Consider the following 23815-nt stretch of genomic DNA (forward strand, 5'->3'; position numbering starts at 1 on the left):
TACAAAATAACAGTCCATTACTGCTGGAAAGATTTAACAAGGATTCTCAACCCAGGAGCACTATATTTATTATTTTTAATATATATTTATTTTTATGTATTATTAATATACTATATCATTGTAACATTGCTTTACATATATTATTTATATATATATAATATAGAATTCATAATGACTATGTAATTAATTGTGCATGCTCCATCTGTTCTAGTCTATTGTCATCCAAAGTCTTTCAGTCACTTAACCTTATTTCATGATTCTATTGTGTAACTTTTCATTGAATATCATTTTTTTGCTAATTAAGCAGGGCATATCAAATACCTACCTACAGACACACTATTACAGATTTTATCTCAGAAATCTTAAGCATGTGTATTTTATTAATATGAAAAAAAGCTACTTTAAAAACAAGCTCTAATCGTCTGCTGTGTCCTCGGTCCTCTGAGTTCCAGGGGCTTTCCAGGCCGGAGGAGGAGGACGCCAAGTGCGGACAGGCAGCAGTGCTCGGCCGGCTGTGTGCCTGTGGCCATGTGCACCTTCCGACTCCTCTCCTTTCCCTGAGTTACCGATCCTTTATTGACTATCCTTTATTCTGGCCGTAAGAATCTGGTTCTTTCTCCTTCCCTTATCTGACACCCATCTGGGCTCCCTTCCGTAGTTAGCTGACCCAGGTTGCTTTGATACCAGCACCACTGCTTTCTCAGCTGAGCAGACAGTCTACTTGCCATCTCCAGCACCAGGCCCACTTCTTGCCAAATAAATATTTGGAATAAATTTAATACTTGGCCTTTCACATCATTATGGCAAGACTCACACCACCAATCATGGGAGAAAAGAACTGATTTAGAGTAGAGTTGTTTTTAGAATTTTACAAGAAAAAGTGCCAACAGAATGCATGAAGATAGTGATACACAGTCATGGACCACAGTGAGCCTTTTAATCTTCAGAACACTGAAGATAGTTACTATGAAACACTTTGAACATAATAAAACTTAGAACGATTATTAATAATTACTTGATAACTCAAAAGTAAGTGGAAGAAGTAAGGTTTGAACCAAGGTCTATCTGAACCCCAAACTCATCATGTTCCCTTAAGCCATGCACTTAAAAGATATGGAGAAAGACAGAAAGAGAGGGCACTTAACGAAGAGAATTAATTTGATACTCCATCATTCATAGCTTTTCATCCTAAATGTTACAGCCCAGGAAAAATAATGGTAACTGTAGCTCCCCTTTTCTTCCCCTTATGCAGATCTTGGGTATATATAGTCCACAATTCTTTTCTAATGAGCAGCATTTAATCAGTAACAGTTGCCCCAAACATTTCAACTTAAAATGTACAATAAATGGTTTTTCAAGTAAAGATTACACTTTATCTTTTTGACTTTTCACAGCATGGTATGCTTTAGGCTATATGGGACACTGCACACTCTATTAGTTTAGAATCAGGGACTAGAGGTCTAAGGCATCACAGACACTGTACAATTCAGTAGCAACTGGCAGTTTCCCAATTGCTATGACACTGAACAGAAACAGACCAGATAAATCAAGGCCCAAAGTAGACTCTGGCCTGGATTTCTCACGTTTTACTGTGCCCCCAGAGTGTCCCAGTACAATCTTCATCAATGTTGATTGTCCAACTGGCACAGCCCTGGGTTCTAACGTGACTTACATAAACTAAGTCATTATTCTAACAATTAAATCAACTGGAATTAGCATAAGCATCTTTTTCTGTTGCACAGATTAAGAATGCTTCCATGCTACAGTGTTAGATCTGAGTGAAATAAGCACGACCTTTGCTGTGTTCTGTAACTTAACAGTTTACTGTAAGATGATGATTTTGCATAAAGATAAACCATCAAAATGGAGCTTTTGGTTTAAAATGAGTGCTTAGGACTCTTCCATGTGGCAAAAAAGATCCAACATATCATACTGATAAGAACATAGTCAGTACATAATATCTTTGTATGGTGACAGATGGTAACTATACTTACCGTGGTGAGCATTTAGAATGTACATAATTTGAATCACTATGTTGTACACCTGAAACAAATATAATACTGTGTATCAACTATACTTCAATTAAAAAAAAAGAAAAAGATTCTCATTTAGAAAAACAGAACAGAATGTAAAGCTAAATGTTAATTATTTAGCTTCCCTTTTTTTAGGTTTATCTCTCAAATTCAGAGTGTTCATAAATCTCTTTAATTAACAGATTAATAACTTTATATGCCAAACATTTGGTATTTGCTATTCATTTCCTTATTTATTTCACTCAATACATATTCACTGAGGTCCTACTTCACGTAAAGAACTGTTTATGGTACAATGAAAAAAATCACCTGAACTTGGGACAAGTGAAAAGTTTGCTTTAAGACATTTTTGGAATATTTACTTTTGAAAATGTCTCCATAACCTGTACCAATTTTTTTCTTCTGAATAATCTAAATGATACCAAATAGAATCACAGACAAAGTCATTTGGGGCTAAGTCTTGTAAATAATTTGAGTATCCAATTATTAAGGAAGGTTGTTTTTGATTAAAGTATCTATTTAACCACATAAAATGATAACACAATCTTTTCTTTTGTGTTCTGTAATCAGTTTCAAACCTGTGGGCTTGGTGTGTTCCTAGATCTCTTAACAGCCTCTCGGACAAACCCCCAAACAGTTTACAAGCAAAGCAACACTGGTTCTTCCCTAGGGCTCACTTGGATCTCTCTGCACTGGATTAAGTAGGCTTCAGGTTGCTTTCTTTGAGAACCAGCCTTACCGTCATCAACCTTTAAACAAATGGTCAGTGCCATGAATCAGTGCAGGAACTACTAAGTCATGTAATTTAAATGTGGCATTTACCAAAACTCCAGTTTCCAATTTCTTCTGATGGGGTGATCCACAAACTGACTTGAGCTTGATTCCAGCTACAGGGAGGCTCTCTGGACCAGAACAGACCGGGCAAAATCTCTCCTGGGTTGCCTGTCCATGATTACCTGTTTATCATAAGGTATTAAAATTATAAAACATACCATCACATTAGCCTGGCATCTAGACTCAAAAGCTTCAGCCCATTATGTATGTAGTTTTATTTCTTAACAGATTTCAAAACCTTCCTGTCAAGATTTCAAGCTGTAGTTTATTTCCACCTTTGCCTGTGTGTAGTATCTATTTTTGTCAGATGGACGTTAGAGAGGCTATTGTTCAATTTATTATGTTCATGTCCAACAAACTTTTATTCAGCAACCAAAGAATGCAGAAAAATATCTCTCAGAGTTTGCAAAGCATATTCTTATTTTCTGATTAGTAAATCTGAAGATTATGAAGAATTATATTTTAAATTTGGTAATCATATATAATGAGAATCATTGATTATTTTTAAATAATCATTCAGGAATAAAAGATGATAAGATAAGGTACAAAGAATTGATATGATTTCCCAAGGATAATCTTATTGGGAAACTACAAAATTTTATTAACTTGACTGTCTTTTTGACTGTTTTAGAACTAAATTATATTCTTATTTGGAGCCTTTTTTATCAAGTGAAGAAAGGTATTCCTTCTTTTCAAATAAGTTTTCAAATGTTATGAGCATTACATGAATTATATGAACACTAAAAGACAAATTTCTTAAGAAATACTGAATAAATTCTGGATTAACCTGTATCTTGTTGATCTGAAAAAGTCTCAAATTTAACATTTCTGTGTTAAATTAACAATTACAGAATATTTTTAGATTGCTCTCCAACAGGCCTCTTTCATAATAATTCCTTCCCTTAATTAATGAATTTTATGGTAATTTACATTTCTCTTTCAATGTTCGTATATATTTTATTTTAGGGTGTTTATTAATGTGACAAAGTGGGTGTTCTTTTAATCAGTATTAACACTCAGGTTTGTAAAGAGTACATATTTTGTATAACCACTTAAAATTTATAGCCTGATACATTGGATATTATTGTTTAAGAATAGATTTTAAAAAACAATTGTCATCATTTGTTGAATTAGAAAGATCATTAGTTTAAAATGCATCCTTAAAAATAAAATGTTATGCTTCAATGGATAGCTCATTGGTAAATATTTAGTCTATAGTTCTCTTCTATCTCTGTGTTTAGCTAAAAGTCATTACCAACTTGGTGAACAGTACCCTATTAGGAATATGAAAAATGTTAAAGCAATTATTAAATACTTTAAATTTTGCAAAAAGGAAACATCTTAAAAATCACCAGAAAAGATACTCATTGAAATAAATATTTATATCCAAGATGAAGTCTTTTCATCCCTTATATAAATTTAACTTCAAGATGCAAACTTCTCTCAGAGCAGCAGAGAAAACAGTTTTACACTTATGCAATGTTCATTATATATACCCATAATTATACTGAATTCTATATACACATAATCTCTTTTAATCATAAGTCATGAGGCAGATGCATTTATTACATCTTATTTACAGTAGAATTGAGGCACAAAGAGACAAAATAATGTATATACAGCAGTTTTTAACTTCTGAGGCTATATCTAAAAACCGTGCTCTTAACTTCTATACTGAATGCATAGACAGACTTACAGTTATTTAAAGTTGTAAATCCAAAGAAAGCACTGCAAATTTTAACTATGGAATAACTACACAAAATATGGCTGCTTCATTATGAAAGCTTGTTTGAAAAATGGGTGAACTTTAACCAATAGTGAAATTCAAAGCTATTGTTGTCCAAGAGCATACAACCTTTTATTTTTATATTAGTGATTTGGGTGCGAATTATTCCAATATTTCCTTCTTATTCAAAAAATAGTTTTCAGGCCTAAAGCCCTTACAGAATTTCTCTGCTTACAAAAATTAAGGCATGAGTCTCCACAGTGGAGATGAGGCATTTTTCTCTAAGTAAATGATGGATTTTTGTCCATTTTTTAATGAACATCTATTTCAATTAAGGCCAATTCGTTTTCCAAAGCCTTTGTTATTTTAGATATCACCGAAGGCTACTTCAATGTGACAATCTATGTAAGAAAGATTTCAAAAGATTATAAGAGAATTTTACATACCTCACTGAAACAATTTCATAGTCCTTTCAAAATAGTAATTTTGAAAGTGATCTAAATGGCAGGCACCTCTGAAGCAGTAGGCGTGATGCTACTTGGGCCAATGCCCACTCATACTTACAGGAAAATGTAGGTCCTCCAAGATTAAACCTTGCACTGTTCTATTTTAAATGTCACTATTCAGAACTGTGCATTTGCAAGCTCTTAAATGTGACATTTCACAATCTCTTGCTCCACTGAACTCTTCCTGCACACCAAAATAGTCAAAAAAGAATGAAATTCTGGGAAGATTTCCCCTAAAAGCCTCTGTCCAAGCACCCAGTGCTGAAAAAGAAAAGGAAGTGATGGTATATTATCTACTAATATTTTCTTTCTTTTTCTTTCCTATTTCATAATATGTAAAGACTAGAACTGGATCAAAGACCAAAGACCTGTGAGTCAGAATTCTAGATTTTTACATCCAAAGGGTAGACAGATTTGCACTGTTCTGTATAATAAAAGTAATTTTATACTGTCAATTTAAATTGTTTAATCTTATCATAATGAAGTAACAAGATTACAAAACTATCTTATATTTGATCCTAAAAATATCAGTACAAGTGCTGGATAAAGAAGGATGGTATTCAAAAAATATCTGAAGGACAATAAAGAATAGAAATTTTCATTTGTACTGACAGACTAGTTTTGAGAAATGTTAACAGAACTTGGGAATTTAAAAGGCATATGTGAATCTATTTACAGTTAGTAAGTGATGTAGGAAGGAGCTCCCAGAGAAGCGAGGACTGTGTAGTGCAGGAAAAAAGATTCCCAATAGATTGAGAACAATCAGCAAAATTCCATTACAGAGGAATCCACTGGAAATATTTTCTTTCAAAGCAGACAATGGCCCCTTCAACTATGAGACTATGTCTTCAGCACAGATCTATATAGTTGCCTTCCCAATCATCAAATTGACTGAATGTTCTCAACTGTATTTCTACTTTCATACAAAGTAATAAAATTATCAGTATTTTAAATATTTTCTTAAATTATTGCAAAATCACATACATACAAATTGGGTGAACATTTCTCCACAGCCACTTTATGAATGAAGTCCTGCACTTTGCATATCAGTATATAATGAGTATGTAATATGTATATATAAATACAAATATTATATACATTCTAAACATTGTCCTTTCAAATAATTTTATACTTTTAGCTTTCTAAAGTTTTACTTAATGTTTGCAATTTTTACCAGTTTCTTATAGTCTACAAATTCCTTTCACTCAGTTTTCTTAAGAACAATTTGTCAATGCTGAATTCACATTAGACTTTAATAACCCATAAGGTTTTATTTTGGTCAAAAAATATAAACGTTTGTTTCAGAAAATCTTGTGTGTTTTTTCTATCAGTCTACAGAGATGAGTTTTCTAACATAAAAATGTGACAGTTACTTCTACTGACTGAGCACTTATGTAACTCATTTATTACAGTAACTGTTAAATGTGTTTTTAATTGAAAAATATGTGCTAAAATCACAGATGATAACATAGCAGACCATCAAGTAGATGCCACCTAAACTTGAAGTAGATTACACTTTCTTATTCAATCTTCTAGTTATTGTATTTTGCTTATGTCTATAAAAACATAAATAGAACATTTTACACAGTATTAAAAATAGTATCTTTTTAATAGGAAAACTGAGATGCAGAGAATTTTATTAACTCTTCCAAAGTTGCTTAGCTAGTAACAAAGCACAAATTTGACCACAGATTACTACTTTTCTCAACTCCTTCACCATAATACAATATTGCTGTCAACTAAGAGGGTAACACCATGCCATATGAAGAGAAATCTCATCAAGTCCTATGTGTACCAAGCAATTCATTTCTAGAAGAAAAAGCAAAACTGTATTTTTTTTGTTTAAATTCTTTTTTACTGCTGAAAAAATTGATAGTGCTAAGGTTGTGTTTCCTCTTTAAATTGACCTTGTAATTTCTATTTGTGCAAATATTTAGATGAAATTTAAATTTTTATTTAGGCTTTAGTTTATATATAAATTCTTGTTAGATTTAGGATCCATTTTTTTAATTGTTCTAATTACATACATAAAAATGCACCCTTTTTAGTGAGTTTTGATGGATTATATACTTCTGTGTAACCTCTACCACAGTCAAGATACGGAATGGTTTGATCACTGCCCTTCTGCAAAGCAATTCCCTGTACCACTTTGGAGTCAACTTCTTTCTCCTCCTCCAGCCTTTAACTGCTCAGTGACTCTCCCTACAGATATGCTTATTCCAGAAGGTTGTATGAACAGAGTCATACATATGTAGTCTTTTGAGTCTGACTTCTTCTACTCATAAAGCAGTTGCATATTGTTGCAAATATCAGTCGTTTTATATCTTTACTACCCCCAAAAAGTTCCTTGTGTTCAATCCCTGCTCTCATCCCCAGGCTCAGGCAACCTCCTATATTCATTTCCTATAGTGTTACATTTTCCAGAAATCTCTTATAAGTGAGATTATGTAGTACATAGTCTTTTGTGTATGGTTTTTGTCAATTAGCGTAATATTTCTGAGGTTCACCCATGTTGCAGCCTCTATCAGTTTATTCCTTTGACTTGCTAGTGTTCCATCGTATTGATACAACACATTTTGCTTATTCCTTTAGCCAGTTAGCAGATTACTAAATTTTTTCCAGTTTGGACTATAATGAATCATTATTCATTATATATGGCTATGAATATTCACACACGAGTGTCTGGAAGGACATTTTACTAGCAGTGGAATTACTGGGCCACATGATAAATGTTTAATTTTTTAAGAAGCTGTCAAACTAAGTTCCAAAATTGTATATATTTTACATTTAGGTAAATAATATGTGAGTATTGCATTTTTTTCAGATCTGCACCAAAACTTGGTACTGTTGTTCTTTTGGATTACAGCCATTCTAGAGGTGTATGTAATGATAACTTGCATTTTAATTTGCATAATTTGCTTTAGCAACTTAATGATGTTACCTGGGATTATAGGCCCATGCTTTTCAGCTCTGTCTCCTAATAACCTCTATGTATTTCTCATATTAAAAAATACATCAATATCTTTCCTCTACCATTAGATCCTTTTCTGTTATTTTTACCTCTAAAAGTACATATACATACATTTACTTTATTTTAGTAAAGTTTGGGGAGGGAGCAGAGCTGTACATCTGCAAAATTTAACTAGTAATTGAAAGATTAATTTTCCATTTATGATTGACTTGGTTCTAACTAACTCCAGTACAGTAAATATTATTTAAAAACCTGACACAATGTGTAAAAACATCATTATCTAGGAAAAAGACCAGCTAGATGAAGAGGTTTTATATTACTTCATTATGTATCTGTCATGACTCATGACTGCTGTTGCTCATTAACTGATATAAAAATTGATGTGTAAGACAATGGAATATTGCTCAGCCATTAAAAAAAGAAATCCTGCCATTTGCAACAGCATGGATGAACCTAGATATTATTATGCTCAGCGAAATAAGCCAGGAGGAGAATGAAAAATACCATATGCTTTTACTTATTTGTGGAATCTAAAACAAAGTGAACAAAATAACAGTAGACTCATAGACACTGAAAAGTGACTAGTGGTTACCATGGGTGAGGGGATGGGGTAGGTGGGTGCGTGATGAAGAGGATACAGGGGCACAAAAATTCCCAATCATAATATAAGTTGGTCACGGGGATGACAGTACAGCAGGGAGAGTATAGCCACTCACTCTAACATATTCCTATGTTGACAGATAGTTACTGCACTAGTGGGGGTGAGGATTTAACAATGTGGATAACTGGTGAACCACTGTGTTGTATACTTGAAACCCATGTAAGATTGTTTATCAATTGTACTGTAATAAAAAAAAGAATTTATGTTTAGAAAAATGTTGTCTGTGATGTTTTATCATCACAAAGGGAAGGAAATACAAATTAAATATTTAATACTGACACTGAACTCATGGTTCTTAACCCAAATTTGCTGTAGACTTTATGGTGGTTGACTTTGCTTTGGGTCTTTTGCCACCACCTCTGTCCCTAAATCCCCTTCCCCTTCATTTTGTTATGTGGAAGGACTTCCATTCAGATGAAATGGGGACAGCTGTAAATTCTTTTTTTTTTTTATCTAATAGGAGGTTAGGGCCAGACAGGGTAAGTGATGACCTAGAGATACAGAGGCAGTAAAAAAAGGCAGGACCTGACTTTCTAGGCAGTAAAAAGAAGATGATTCTCTGGCCTTAGATTCCAGAGCTTAAGCAAAAAGATAATAAATCAGTGGCAGCCTTATAGAGCTCTATGATCAATTTGATATCTTGTGTGGTACGGGAAAAGGAGGAGCTTGGAGGGGTAACGTTTCAGTGACATATAATTGTCTTTCCTGTTCATGCCCATTGAAAACTGTTGACTTTCAGAATGCATTTTTGAGACCATGTGCTTTAATAAACTGCATTATATGAAGGGAAAAAATGCAATTAAGTGGAAAATTTCCACTTACAATATATATGGGATCTTCTTTAATACAACTTTCATTCATTAATTTACTCATGAATATACACTTCTTACTTTTTATGAGTCTGTTTGGATTAGCATATTTTTTTCTTCTTTCTTTCCTTCTTTTTGTCTTTCCTGCATTCTGTTTTTAAACTTTTCCTGAGATGACTATTCACACTTGATTTTATGTGTTAAAATAAAATAGAGAAAAATATTCAGATTATAGGGATATGAATTTCCTGTTTCCTAGTTACCCCTGACTTAACCTAGGCAAAGAATTTGAATACTAGCATGATGAAACAGTTAAAGTACAAATGTTATATTGGTTTTTCAGTGTTGTTTTGAAATGGAAAATTCTGTTTATTTTCTTATTTCTTGATTCAGACTAATCAGGGAACAACCTCCTAAACAAAACCTTAGTCAACTTAAGAAAATACATCATTTTCAGTAATTACTTTTTGGCAATTTTAACAAGATTTGAGTTAAATTACCTTTAGATATTCTTCTAAGGTTTCTCTTTGGTTTTAGGAAAGCACTATTTTTAGAGTTATTCCATGACATGAAAAGTGACAGCAAACTTGGTATCGTCCTGCTCTCTCACATCCACACACCTTCGCTGAACCCCACCTGCCGGGGAGAGGATGCTGCACGCACCTAAGCAGGTGCGTCAGAGGGAAAGAGGAGTACAAGCTAGTGTTCACAGCGTCTGCAACGGCACGAAGGGAACAAGCAAGGTGCTGAAACAGATTATGGGAGTCGGGTTTTTCAGTTACAGTGACAGAAAGCTGCAGGAATTATGTGGCATTCCAGTCCAACTCTTAATGGAGAAAAAGCACCAGCCACGTATACTGCCAGGACAGTATAATAGGAATGGGAACAGCTTTTTCTAAGGTCTTAAACTTGGAAAAAGCTTGAAGTTTTGAAGATACCAAACTCCTGTGAGTGAGGGCTTGAACAGTATGAGATGACATTAACAGGAGCAGATCACCCAGCTGAGTGGGTAGTTGGATGTTATTGGTCGTATAATGCTAAGCGACTGAGGCAGATTGAATGGATGGGTGGCCTAATTCAGTAGGCGTTTAAAGGATTCTTCTGATGTGTGTGAACAGTCAGCTGGAGGGGTTAGGAGAGCGGCTGCGAAGATCATTCATGAATGTAATGGCGTACATCAGGCAAGGGGTACTGGCTGCTTCAACTACGAGATTGGCAGTGGAAAGGGACAAAAATTGCCGTATTTTAGAGTAAGATTTTTAGTACTTGATGACCGATTATAATTAGGAGAAACAGAGAGATAGCAAGTATAATTTTCAGACTCTTGAATGAGTGACAGGTCAGTAAGATTTAATAAAGTGGGAAACATTGGGAAGGAAATAGATTTGGAGAGGAAATTCATAGATTTCATTTTAGATACATTGAGAATGAGATCTTGCAACGGCAGGTAACTTTAAGGAAAAGTCTGGTCTGGATGTACACATTCTAGCAAACCCAGGTGATTTTTTGCTGTTGGGGACAGATGAGGGTACCCAGAAAGGAGTATGAGAAGGATGTAAGTGGAACTATTTCAGAGCCCTGAGAACTCAAACACTTGGAATTACGTATAAGAGAAGCCAGCAAAGGTTAGTGACAGTAATAGCTACTGGGGAGAAGAAACAGCAGAGGAACATGGTCTCAGGGCCACAACAAGCCCATGGTTTTGACGGAATCACGGCAGGCTCACCCAGGAGAGAGGTGAGGTGTGACGGGACAAAGAAGAGCTCCCGTGGAAGCTGGCGGACTTGGTTCCAGCGGAGGAATGGGACAGAAATCAAACTGGAGTGTTGACAAGTGACTGGGAAGTGAGGAATAGTGCAAACTGACTTTCGAAAACTGAAGCAGAAAAACAGCAGTAGCTCCACAGGGATGTGGACTTAGAGTTCTCTTCTGCTGTTGATGTTCCCTCTTCATATGTTTGAGTTTATTGTTTAATACGGGAGCAGGAGGCTCCCGTGCTAACAGGAACACTACACGTTGGGAAGAGAGAAAGACAGACGCTGAAGAGAGGGAAGTAGCAAGACAAGCTGTGTTGCTACTCCAAGAACAGAAAGGAGCCAGCACCTGAAGAGACACCAGCTTTGGAGACAATGAAGAGAGGCATTTTACTCGTCTCCTGAAATGAATAAAAGATTGGGAGGATAAAGGACTGGGAGAGTGCATGTATATGAGCGAGTACCTGTTTTCTTTATAAGGTATGAGGCAAGTGTGTCCACTGAACACAGGCATGAGGGAAGGAAGTGGGCATGGTTTGAATGGCTTAGCATGGGAATAAATTAGCATAAAATGAATGAGCTGGTGGTGAACATCGTTAAAGAAAAAATTATTCTGACACTTGTTAAAATGCTAAGGAAAACTATGCTTTGGGACTTTGTCAGGGCTGACCTCAGAAAATTTTACAAATCCTTAATGGTGAATTAGGTATGGCGATAACCTTCAGTCATTTTTCTAGCTTGCTTTGCTGAGTGTGTATCTTCAGCATACTACAGCCACCCACCACCACCACTCACACACACACACCCCTTCCAGAAACACAGTATACAACTATGGTCCAAAATCAGTAACAGAAAATAAGGAGATGAGTAAATGAATTTACAAATAAAAGCATATATAACATTTATTCTTTTTGAACTTTAAAATAGAAAAGCACAAAATGGAATTTTTATGTTTTCAGATACACAGTACTTCTGGTTAAATAATTCAACTTTGTTTTACTCAAGAATGCTTAACACCAACAAATTCCTCTCCCTGCTACTTGAGTAAATAATCTGGAATCTCTTAGACACAGAAGCACATAAGCAACAATAAATTCATGTGGAATTAATTGCAATATACAAGATAGGTATGCCTTGAAATTAGCAAATTCCTGGCAAAGAACAAATTTAAGGACCTTATAATTAATATTCTCAGCTCTTAAAATAAATACATATCATTTCTAGCATGTAAACTCAATGAAAGGAGAGATCTTGTTTACAGCCAGCATGCCTAGAACACCTAGAACAGTTCTTGGCACACAGTAATCATTCAATAAAAGTCATAAAAACTTCAAGTATCTGAGGTATCTTATTAGAAACACGTGACTTCCTAGTGTACAGCTTTCTGCCTGTGTGCCTTACAGATATTATTTTATTTACATACACAGCAGCTTTACAAGATAACATCTGATTATCAGTATTTTATATATGAAACCACAGGCTTGGAGGCATTATGATTATCATCATCTACATTACTAAAAACTTGCTATAAACAACCACTGGCCTATTTACATACCTTAATTCAAAGTAGCTCACTTCACTGTTACAGCAATCCTCATATTTCATTTGGGGAAATGGGCCTCACAGGTCATATACATGGTAAGTGGAGAAGCTGGGATTCAAATGCAGGTATATCTGTGCCCCAAACACATGTTCTTAGTAACATGCTGTACTATACATGTGTAGTCTCTCCAAAACATGATCCCTCCTAGAAAATTCAGAATTAAGTTAGATACTTTTGTCAGAAAAGGATTCTTGTGTACACATGTCACTCTACGTAATACCTAGATTGGGCAAATGAGATTTTACATTTTAAGTGAATAAGAATATTAACGAATGCTTTGAGACTTGAACCTTTATGTAGCTTAATGAATAGCCTTTAATATAACTGTTGCCCACATATTTACTACTATTACTACCTGTAGCCATCCTTGAGTCCTTCATATATACAAGACACTTAGCTATGTATTTGATGTATATTATTTAATGCAATCAAGTACCTTAAGCTTACTGCAGAAACTATAATTGAAATGCATCACAGAAGAGGAATGAAACTGCAAATAATTTTTGTATTATCAATGATATTAAAATTTGTGACATCACAGGTATAAACCAAATAATATACTTAATACCATGATTAATTATAAACCTATTATACAGTGTGGTACTAGCATAAGGACAAAGTGACCAATGAAACAAATCCAAGAGTCCAGAAGCAGACCCAACATATATAGCCACATGATTCACAGCAAAGAGCCCAGGGCAGTGCTGTGGCGAAAGTATGGGCTTTTCAATAAATGGTGCTGGATCAATCAGATACAAGAAAAAAATAGAATCTTGACCTGTACCTCACATTACACTCAAAAATCAATTATAAGTTAATTATAGGTAAAAATGTGAAGAGTAAAATAATAAAGATTCTAGAAGATAACACAGGATAATATTTTCCTGACTTTGTGGTAGGTAAAATTTTCAAAAGAAAACACCAAAAGCACTAGCCATAAGGGAAAATTCAGACATCATTAATATTAATAATATTAGCTTTAACTCATCAAAAAACACAAATCAAGAGAGAAAATACAACTTTCTTAGTGAAAGAAGATGTTTGCAATGCACATATTCGACAAAGAACTTATATCCAGAATACATTAATAACCCTTACAAACCAATAACAAATAAGAAAGCCAACGGAAATGAATAAAAAGCTTTTAGTTGGCACTTGTTGTAAGAAGATAACCTAATGTCCAAATGACAGGAAAGAGTGTTCAATATCATTAGTCATCCAGGGACTACAGATTAAAACCACAATGAAATGTTATCATGCACCCATCAGAATGACTATAATGTAAAAACACTAGCAGTCACTGGCAAAGATATGGAGCCAGGGGACTTCTTACACAGGCCTCAGGTGTGTAAATTTGTTCAACTGTTTCAAAAATGGTTTGGCCATATCAGTAACTAAGTATATGCACACTTCATAAGCCATCAAGTCTACTTCCGGTTAAATATCCCCCAAAATCATACTATGTCCATCAAAAGACATGTAGAGTGTAGACTAGATCAATAAATTGCAGAAGTTGAGACAACGGAAAACGAGACAGCAGTAAAACGAACTACTTCACACAACAAAGATGAATGTCACAAACATAAGGTTGAGAAAAAAGAACCAACTAAATACTTTATGCTGCAGAATATCATTTATGTAAACTTTAAAAAAGTGAAAACTATATTGGTAGAAAAGAGAAAAGCAGGAATGTAACAAATGCTAACATTTGGTGGAGAATTACAACTAAGAAGAACAAAGAAAGTTCTGGAATGTGGTCAATGCTCTAATCACTGGGTATGATTACAAGGGTTTGTTCAATTTGTAAAAAACTCATCCAACTATGGCCTTGTAATCTGTTTACTTTGCTGTGTGAATATTATTAAAGATTTGTTAAAGTATTATTAATATTACTTCGAGTATTAAATACTACTAACATAAAGTGGTCTTTAAAATACCAAAGAAAAATTTTACTAAAAGAATTATAACGATTATATTTAATAATTTCAAAATAATTTTCTTAAAAGGCATTTTTGAAAAATATGTAAAACTTGTTTTTGAATCGTCACTAAAACAAAATTATAAGCAATCAAAGGAAAATGGGGAAACATTTTTAATTTACTTACCTAGGAAGGCTGTGTCTGAACTGCTACATTCTCTTCACATTATGAAACAAAGGAATGCTGTTAAGAAATGATTATATAAAAAGAAAAATGAGAAGTTACCCTGGCCAATAGATAAATCTCCCTAAGAATGTTACAATTACCAAGTCCACCTGCTGGTGGTGGTGTTTTAGATCCATTCATTTATTCATCCACATGTCTCCAGGTATTTTATAAAGTGAAATTCACGCAAACTGTCAGCCTTCTGAGATGTTCTTAAGAGGCTAATATGACAAAGCCCACTCATACTCGGCTGCAGGGTTTCCCAACAGCAGCACTACTGACATGCTGGCCTGGAAAATTCTTTTTCTCTTGTTAATGCACAGGGACTACCTAGTGCATCTTAGACTATGTAGCAACTTATTGGCCTCGTGTGCCAGAAGGATCATCTCCACATTTCTGAAAACCAAAAATGTCTGCAGATATTGCCAAATGTCCCCCGGGGGAAAAATCATCCCTGGCTGATAGCCACTGCTCTACCATATACATGCTGGAATATCTGAGTAACAAGTCTTAGATTGTTGGCGTTCCCTTAGTAGTCAGTGCACACATGCGTACTTTTTGGTTCCATCGACCTGATGCTATTTCTGTTATCCTATCTGGACAAAGGCTGGAGTTAGTATTTCTTGAGATCATTCTGCCAGGCTATAAGGAAGCAAGATCAATCCCATGAATGAATAAGAGACAAGCAGGTGGTTTTTCAGTGTTGAGTGCAAGAAATTACTGTATATCAAAGTACCTTGTTGTGCACTGTGTTAATTATGAAAATGAGAGCAACTGTCTACTTTGGCATTAAATTAGAAAGTTGTCTCAAAAATAACAATTAAAAATGAGTGTTTAAAATATTTTGAGTCTTAGATTTTGATGAAGTAAATATTTTATTTTAATTCATATAGTGATAAAGCAAAAAACTGACTTTTTAAAAAATAGACAACTTATGCTATCAGTAATAGATATAAGAATTATGAGTCCATTATTATGGCATTGTTTTCAAATTTTACAATAAAGATTTCAGAGGATTAGGCAGAAATTCACTTAAAACTTAAAATTTCTGATTACTTCCAATATTAAAGTAAAATTTAAATATCTGCCTCCAGGGTTACCCATCAGTGGCACTCAGGTTGGTATAGAAATGAATGATGGCGTGACCTGTAGATTAAAGAATTCTGACTGACACCTTCACTGAAACATTAGGTAAAATGATTTGCTAACGTTGTGTAAAACACATTTACAAATTTCTTCTCCTTAGAAGGATACCATTTAATTTTCCATTTTTATGACTCTCTACCAAAGTATGATTTTAAAAATGAATTTTATAATTATGTATTGAAAGATTTCTCAAATCCAAAACCCTCTCCATACTGACCTAGCCCAAAGTTTGCTTTAAAATATACTTTTAAAACTTTAAATTTGCATAGCATGGAGAGTTAGCTGAAAGAAAAAAAACGATCCACAAATTTACCTATCATACAACTGCCATTGTTAAGTAAGAAGGAATGAATAAGTAAGTTCCTTTGCTATTTTAAGGGAAGAATAACTTCAGCAATCATTTCTTCTGATTATTGGATCTGATCCTCTTTTCTTCTTTGAAAGAGGCCATGGATATACAATGGGGAAATGACAGCCTCTTCAACAGCTGGTATTGGCAAAACTGGACAGCTACATGTAAGAGAATGAAACTGGAATATTGTCAAACCCCATACACAACAGTAAACTCAAAATGGATCAAAGACCTCAATGTAAGTCATGAAACCATAAAACTCTTAGAAAAAAATGTAGGCAAAAATCTCTTGGACATAAACATGATCGACTTCTTTATGAACATATCTCCCCAGGCAAGGGAAACAAAAGCAAAAACGAACAAGTGGGACTATATCAAACTAAAAAGCTTCTGTACAGCAAAGGACACCATTAGTAGAACAAAAAGACATCCTACAGTATGGGGGAATATATTCATAAATGACATATCCGATAAGGGGTTGACATCCAAATTATGTAAAGAGCTTATGCACCTCAAAAAACAAAAAAAAGCAAAGAAGTCAATTAAAAAATGGGCAGAGGAGCTGAACAGACACTTCTCCAAAGAAGAAATTCAGATGGCCAACAGGCACATGAAAAGATGCTCCATATCGCTAATCATCAGAGAAATGCAAATTAAAACCACAATGAGATATCACCTCACACCAGTTAGGATGGCCAACATCCAAAAGACAAACAACAACAAATGTTGGTGAGGATGTGGAGAAAGGGGAACCCTCCTACACTGCTGGTGGGAATGTAAACTAGTTCAACCATTGTGGAAAGCAGTATGGAGGTTCCTCAAAAAACTAAAAATAGAAATACCATTTGACCCAGGAATTCCACTCTTAGGAATTTACCCTAAAAATGCAGCAGCCCAGTTTGAAAAAGACATATGCACCCCTATGTTTATTGCAGTACTATTTGCAATAGCTAAGAAATGGAAGCAACCTAAGTGTCCATCAGTAGGTGAATGGATAAAGAAGATGTGGTACATATGCACAATGGAATATTATTCAGCCATAAGAACAAAACAAATCCTACCATTTGCAACAACATGGATGGAGCTAGAGGGTATTATGTAAAGTGAAATAAACCAGGCAGAAAAAGACAAAAATCAAATGATTTCACTCATCTGTGGAGCATAAGAACAAAGCAAAAACTGAAGGAACAAAACAGCAGCAGAATCACAGAACCCAAGAATGGACTAACAGTTACCAAAGGGAAAGGGACTGGGGAGGATGGCTGAGAAGGGAGGGAGAAGGGGAAAAGGGGGCATTAGGATTAGCACATATAATGTAGCAGGGTGGGGGGACCTGGGAAAGGCAGTATATACAGAGAAGACAAGTAATGATTCTATAGCATCTTATTACACTGATGGACAGTGACTGTAATGGCATATGTGGGGGGGGACTTAATAACAGGGGGAGTCTAGTAACCATAATGTTGTTCAAGTAATTGTACATTAACTATGCCAAAAAAAAAAACTCTAAGGAAGGTATGCCTATTCCCATCTTAAAAAGTAAAATGAAGTTCAAAGAAATGAAATCTAAGTTACTCAAATAAGATCTGTAGCCAAGATAGAAATATAGGTCTTTTGTTAGTACCATCTGCTTTTTTGCCACACATATATAATAATAGTCTAGCGGGAATAAGTAAATGACTGCTCAGAATCAAGCTATTTTTATACCATTTTGGCCATTAAAGCTTCTGCTTTTGCCACTGGTTGTTATAAATTAAATAGCATATCAAAGGTGTGCTCCATGCGGAAATATGAACTGTAAAGTAAATAAAGGTTGACTGAGGGTACATACCACGGCTGGCCACTATGCAGAGAGATGGTTCCTCTTAAAGTTTTATTCTAATAATAAAAATTTTTTATGTTCATTATTGAAAATTTTAAATACAGAAATGTATTTTTGTATTTTAAGATACAGAACTAATTTCTTTATTAGAAGAAAGTAATTCTTCTAATAAAAAAACAGAACATAATAACTACTTTAACCCTGCAATTTGGAGAAGATAACCTTTTTGTTGCATATATTTTACTCTTTATAAGTTATGCACACATATGCAATCTATAAATTTTATTTTGTGAAAAGGTTGTGCTATTCAATATATATGAATATTGTATGTGTATACTGTGTATAAATTGTGCATAGAACATATTACAAACCCTTTCTCACATCTTTATCAGTGTCATTACATTACTTTCTGTGCTAATTTCTCTTTGTTGTATATTATCTAATCAATTCTTTATTATTGTCTTGATAGGTTTTTTATATACACCATTATAGACAACTTCACAATGAATCTGCACATGTATGTGACATAATTACATTACCACTTCTGTTGAATAGCAAATTTAATTCCAGAGTGAATTTGCTGTCTAAAATGGAGCTTGTTAAGCCCCTCCAACTTGAAATAGCACATTTGCCTTGAATAGCTGTACAAATTTACACTCACACCGGGACTGAAAATAATTACAGTTTCCTCCACTTTTGCCATCCCAGAATATATATTAATTGTATTTATTCTTCGTGAACATTCAGCTCAAGTTCTTTGACCATTTTTCTTCTGAAGTACCTGTTTGTTTTCTCCCTGACATGTTCATGCAGTACTTTAATGCTAGTCCTTTCCATCGGTCATGTATATTGCAAATAGTTTTCTTACTTTAATGTCTTTTATTTTGTTTATAATATTTTCTTCCATAACAATAGTTTACATTTTATTTTTATATTCACGTTTAGAAGGCCCTTTTTTTTTCAGCCTAACTTTCATTTTCTACGAGTATGTTTTTTTCATTTTTTTCAAATTACATTCTATTATGAACCGAATGCTTATATTTTTCTTCTGTTGATCTGTTGGCTACAATGTTTTCTGTTATAGATATACTTATGTTCTACTTATTTTCCATTTCTAAATTTTGAAGCACTGAAGTTTTGCCTTCAGACTTTGAATACTTAATTGAAAGTACCTCTTCACCACTACCCTTTCTCTTAACAGTTTGTGTATCTTTCACTGTGTCATGTAACACTGTCTTGTTGAGTTGCAGCTCCTCTTGGTAGAGTGAACACTCACACCTGTTTTGTAAGATTTGTGTGATCAGCTTAGTGCAACTTGACTGTAATTCTGGCTGTGTTATGGTGAAAAGAATCCCAGGGACCCAGTGGTCATATGGTCCCACATTGCTGATTGTGTTCATGGGCTATTCAAGCAAGCGTAGGCAAACAAAACGCGTGACATTACCCTGCCAGCGGCAGCGACCACAATACACCTGCACCCTTCCGTAATCTTCCTCTCCAGTTGCAGTCCTTTTAGATTGTAAAACATTTTTGATTCGTAAATTTTGTGTCATCTGTGAGATTTTTCTGAGACAAATATTTCCTAAACATTTAACTGGGCGGGGTAAAGTACATGTTGTGTTGAAAAATTAACTGGGTAACAGTGTGAGGATATTTTGTCGCTTTCATTCAAGCTAAGTTCCTCTCCACCCCTACCCTCCATCAGTTCAATAGAATTATATTTGTATAGCTAAATGGCATATTGTCATCCTATATATTCCAGGAAGTAATGGATTAATATCAGTACTTTATAACATAGTCCTAAAGAGATTACATGATATACCCAATTCACACAATAAATGAAGAAAGGAGAGACTCTAAAATTCATAGCCAATTTTATCATCTAGTAGGAAGGAGCACATGTCACAATCTACTGCCTAGGAGGTGCTGTAATAATATAAGAAAACAATGTTAGATTATGTTTCTAAAAATATATACAAAAATCACCTACATCAGAATAATTTGCATTATTCAAAATATAGGTGAGAAGAATGTCAATGAAATAATATTTTTTTTTTTTTTTTTTTTTTTTTTTTTTTTTTTTTGAGAGGGCATCTCTCATATTTATTGATCAAATGGTTGTTAACAACAATAAAATTCAGTATAGGGGGGTCAATGCTCAATGTACAATCATTAATCCATCTCAAGCCTAATTCTCGTCAGTCTCCAATCTTCTGAAGCATAACGAACAAGTTCTTACATGGTGAACGAATTCTTACAGAGTGAATAAATTCTTACATGGTGAACAGTACAAGGGCAGTCATCACAGAAACTTTCGGTTTTGATCATGCAATATGACCTATAAACCATCAGGTCAAATATGAATATTCATTTGATTTTTGTACTTGATTTATATGTTGATCCCACATGAAATAATATTTTAATTATCAAAGCCAATACATTAATTTTTTTACTTCAAAAATTAGAAAGGGATAAATACCCTTTTAGAATGTAGACTCCTGATCTCCATCCAAGAAACCTGGCTTGGGGGTGTGGTGGTGAAGGTGGGGGGTAGTTAACTGCATTTGTAATTCTTGGGCATACTAAACTTTGAGAACAATGTTCAAAGTATTTACTTATACATTTAGACCTAAAAGCTGGGATAATCATGACAATATAAAATAAACATTTGATGTTGTATTTCACTTTGCTGATAAAGTTAAACAATGTCCCATTTCCCATAATTTCAAAGTATAATGGATAAAACAATTGTGTTTTTTCTTAGATATGGTAAACACCTTGAAAATACTGGGATTATTCTACTTAATTGGACACAGTAATATAGACAATTATTTGTAAGAATGAATAGATCTTCTCTGAACTATTTTATGTCTTTTTCATTAGCAGAATAAATGTTGATCAAATTTTTTGGAAATACTGACAGGTTCTGCCAAAATATAAACACTGTGATTCTCTTGTTAAAATCCCATTCTTGATGTGATTTTTTACCCTAAAATATCTTCTGTCAGCTGAGATTGCTGATCACAACCATCCTGCTTAATTATATTTTGTTGACGCTAACAACTAAAAATGAAGCACAGCACTAGAGTGGATTTCAATTCAATTTTTTTCTATACTGAAGGATAATACAAGCTCGTATAAATTTTCAAACATGTAAATTCACTAGTTATGTAAAACAAGTATAGCTAAAACAAGATGTCAGAAATTATCTTAAAAAGTATATATCACAAAATTTAAAAGCCAAATATATATTTTACATTTTAACTGTAATATTTAATTCTATTTTAATTGTGGTATTGATTTAAATTAAGATATGAATATAATTTTACCAAGAAAAGTTAAGTAATTCAGGGATAATTAATATTTTTAATAGGGATCTAGAAAATATACCACTAAACCTAAGGGTTTTTTAGTGCATGTTTCTAAATCTGTTAATCTGATAAGTAACTAATCTCGCATGTTTCTTTGACAGGCTTATGCAGACAAAGATCTGGAGGAGCAGTTGCGGTCAGTGTCCAGTGTAGATGAACTCATGACAGTACTCTACCCAGAATACTGGAAAATGTACAAGTGTCAGTTAAGGAAAGGGGACTGGCAGCATAATGAAGAACAGCCCAACATCAATACAAGAACAGAAGAGACTGTAAAATTCGCTGCAGCACATTACAATGCAGAGATCCTGAAAAGTAAGTATGGCAAAGAAAATATATAATTATATGTCAGGCCACTGAAATTTGCCAGCTTGCTCCTTGAATATCAGCATTTGCACACTGAACACCTTTAAGGCAGGGCCCTAAGTAAAGAAAATGGAAAACAAAAGACTTTCAAAATAAGCGTTTTATAATTTCACTCTAAGTGACTAACTTCTAACTTCTTGAAATTTAAAGACAGAAAGGTGCATGTACATCAACACACCTTCAATTTTTTAATCAAGGTGATATCCCTTTGTAGAATTTCAAAAACATACAGATGTATTTTATACACTATATCAGTTTAATCACTTCAGTATTCTGGATCTTACAAAATAATTGTACAATATTGTTTTTCTTGATTTGGATTTAGAAATGCTTGATTTCTGTCACCCAAAATCATCTTTTCAAATACTACTTGTTGCCTTCATAGGTAAACAGCTTGTAAGCTGAACTTTCATAAAACTACTGAGATATCTAGCAAAGAATGTCACAAAAAATTATGCTGTTGCATACAATGGAATAGTATAAAATTGGTGGATTGCTTTTAAAAATCAAGTCCCTTCAGTTGTTAGATATTAACTGCTATAAAGTTTAAATAAAGATTGCAAATTATTTTGAGAGTAAATACAAACAAAATGGCTTCATATTGAATAACCAAAAGTTTATCTCCTTTTTTTCTAAAAATTTTATGTTAGGGTGATATGAGGAAAAGAAACTAGAATATTTAAGAAGTTCATCATTTGTAATGTAGTATTTGAAGAGTCAACAGTGGTATAGGTAAAAAGTTCACTGGAAACAGAATCCCAAGAGTGAGAGTAAAAGGAACAGGAAAATTTGACTTCCCTGAAAAACACTTAGTTCAGGATACACGTCAGCTGCTGGAAAATGCCCTTGCCTTTCAAGTAGCTACCACCATGATATTACCCAAAGTTGCCAGACAGCCTGCTTGAAAATGATGTTTGAATTGAGTCCAAAATCATAGCCATCTTCTCATTTACATCTCAGTTTAAAAAGAAAAATTAAATTTTGTTGTTTATATTTGCTTTGAGACCACAAAAATACTACATACCATACAGCAAATGAGCATGACTGAATTTTCATTTTCTTTAGAAAATCAAACATAAGTGCTATAGAATACTGGTGTAATTTCAAGAAAGTACAGCCCTGATTTTGTTTGTTACATGGCTATAGAAATTCAAAGAAAATATCCTTAGCCACTGTTACATATTATATTGTATTCCAGTTCACAAGGCAATTTAGAGTCCCGTCATATCTTTCTTTAAAGTTATGTGTTATCTTAAATCTGAAATCTGAAATCAAATGTGAGTGACTTCCAACTACTGTGGGCTTTTCCCCCTTGGTGTCTTCTGTATAACTCATAGCCTTCCCTATGACCCGACAGGTATTGATAATGAGTGGAGAAAGACTCAATGCATGCCACGTGAGGTGTGTATAGATGTGGGGAAGGAGTTTGGAGCAGCCACAAACACCTTCTTTAAACCTCCATGTGTGTCCGTCTACAGATGTGGAGGCTGCTGTAACAGCGAGGGGCTACAGTGCATGAACACCAGCACAGGCTACCTCAGCAAGACGGTAGGTCTTTCAGCCCCACCTGGGTGCCCTCTTGGTCAGAACCCTTAAACTCTGATCCCTTTAAAGCAACTTACTTCAATTCAGAGTTTCTTTTATCTTCTTTGGGGGATAAAGTTACTTTTTCAATATTTTGTGGTTTTGATAATATAATATCATATAGAAAGTAACT

The 23815-nt window shown here is 34.2% G+C and overlaps 1 protein-coding gene across 5 annotated transcripts in view; it reads left to right on the forward strand.

Moving 5' to 3' along the window:
- Positions 1-23815, forward strand: part of VEGFC (vascular endothelial growth factor C) — an 81413-nt gene that overhangs the window by 35512 nt on the left and 22086 nt on the right. For 4 of the 5 annotated variants that reach the window (XM_036996310.2, XM_073219200.1, XM_073219201.1 and 1 more), the window contains 2 exons: positions 21834-22047; positions 23456-23646. In XM_036996310.2, coding sequence (XP_036852205.2) covers positions 21834-22047; positions 23456-23646 — 405 coding nt within the window. Of the gene's footprint in view, positions 1-16009; positions 16778-21833; positions 22048-23455; positions 23647-23815 lie in introns of those variants that run through there. The other variant, XM_073219199.1, reaches the window with a different exon arrangement.

The sequence above is a fragment of the Manis javanica genome, chromosome 12 (genome assembly GCF_040802235.1).
Source record: "Manis javanica isolate MJ-LG chromosome 12, MJ_LKY, whole genome shotgun sequence".
In the NCBI taxonomy this organism is placed as follows: domain Eukaryota; kingdom Metazoa; phylum Chordata; class Mammalia; order Pholidota; family Manidae; genus Manis; species Manis javanica.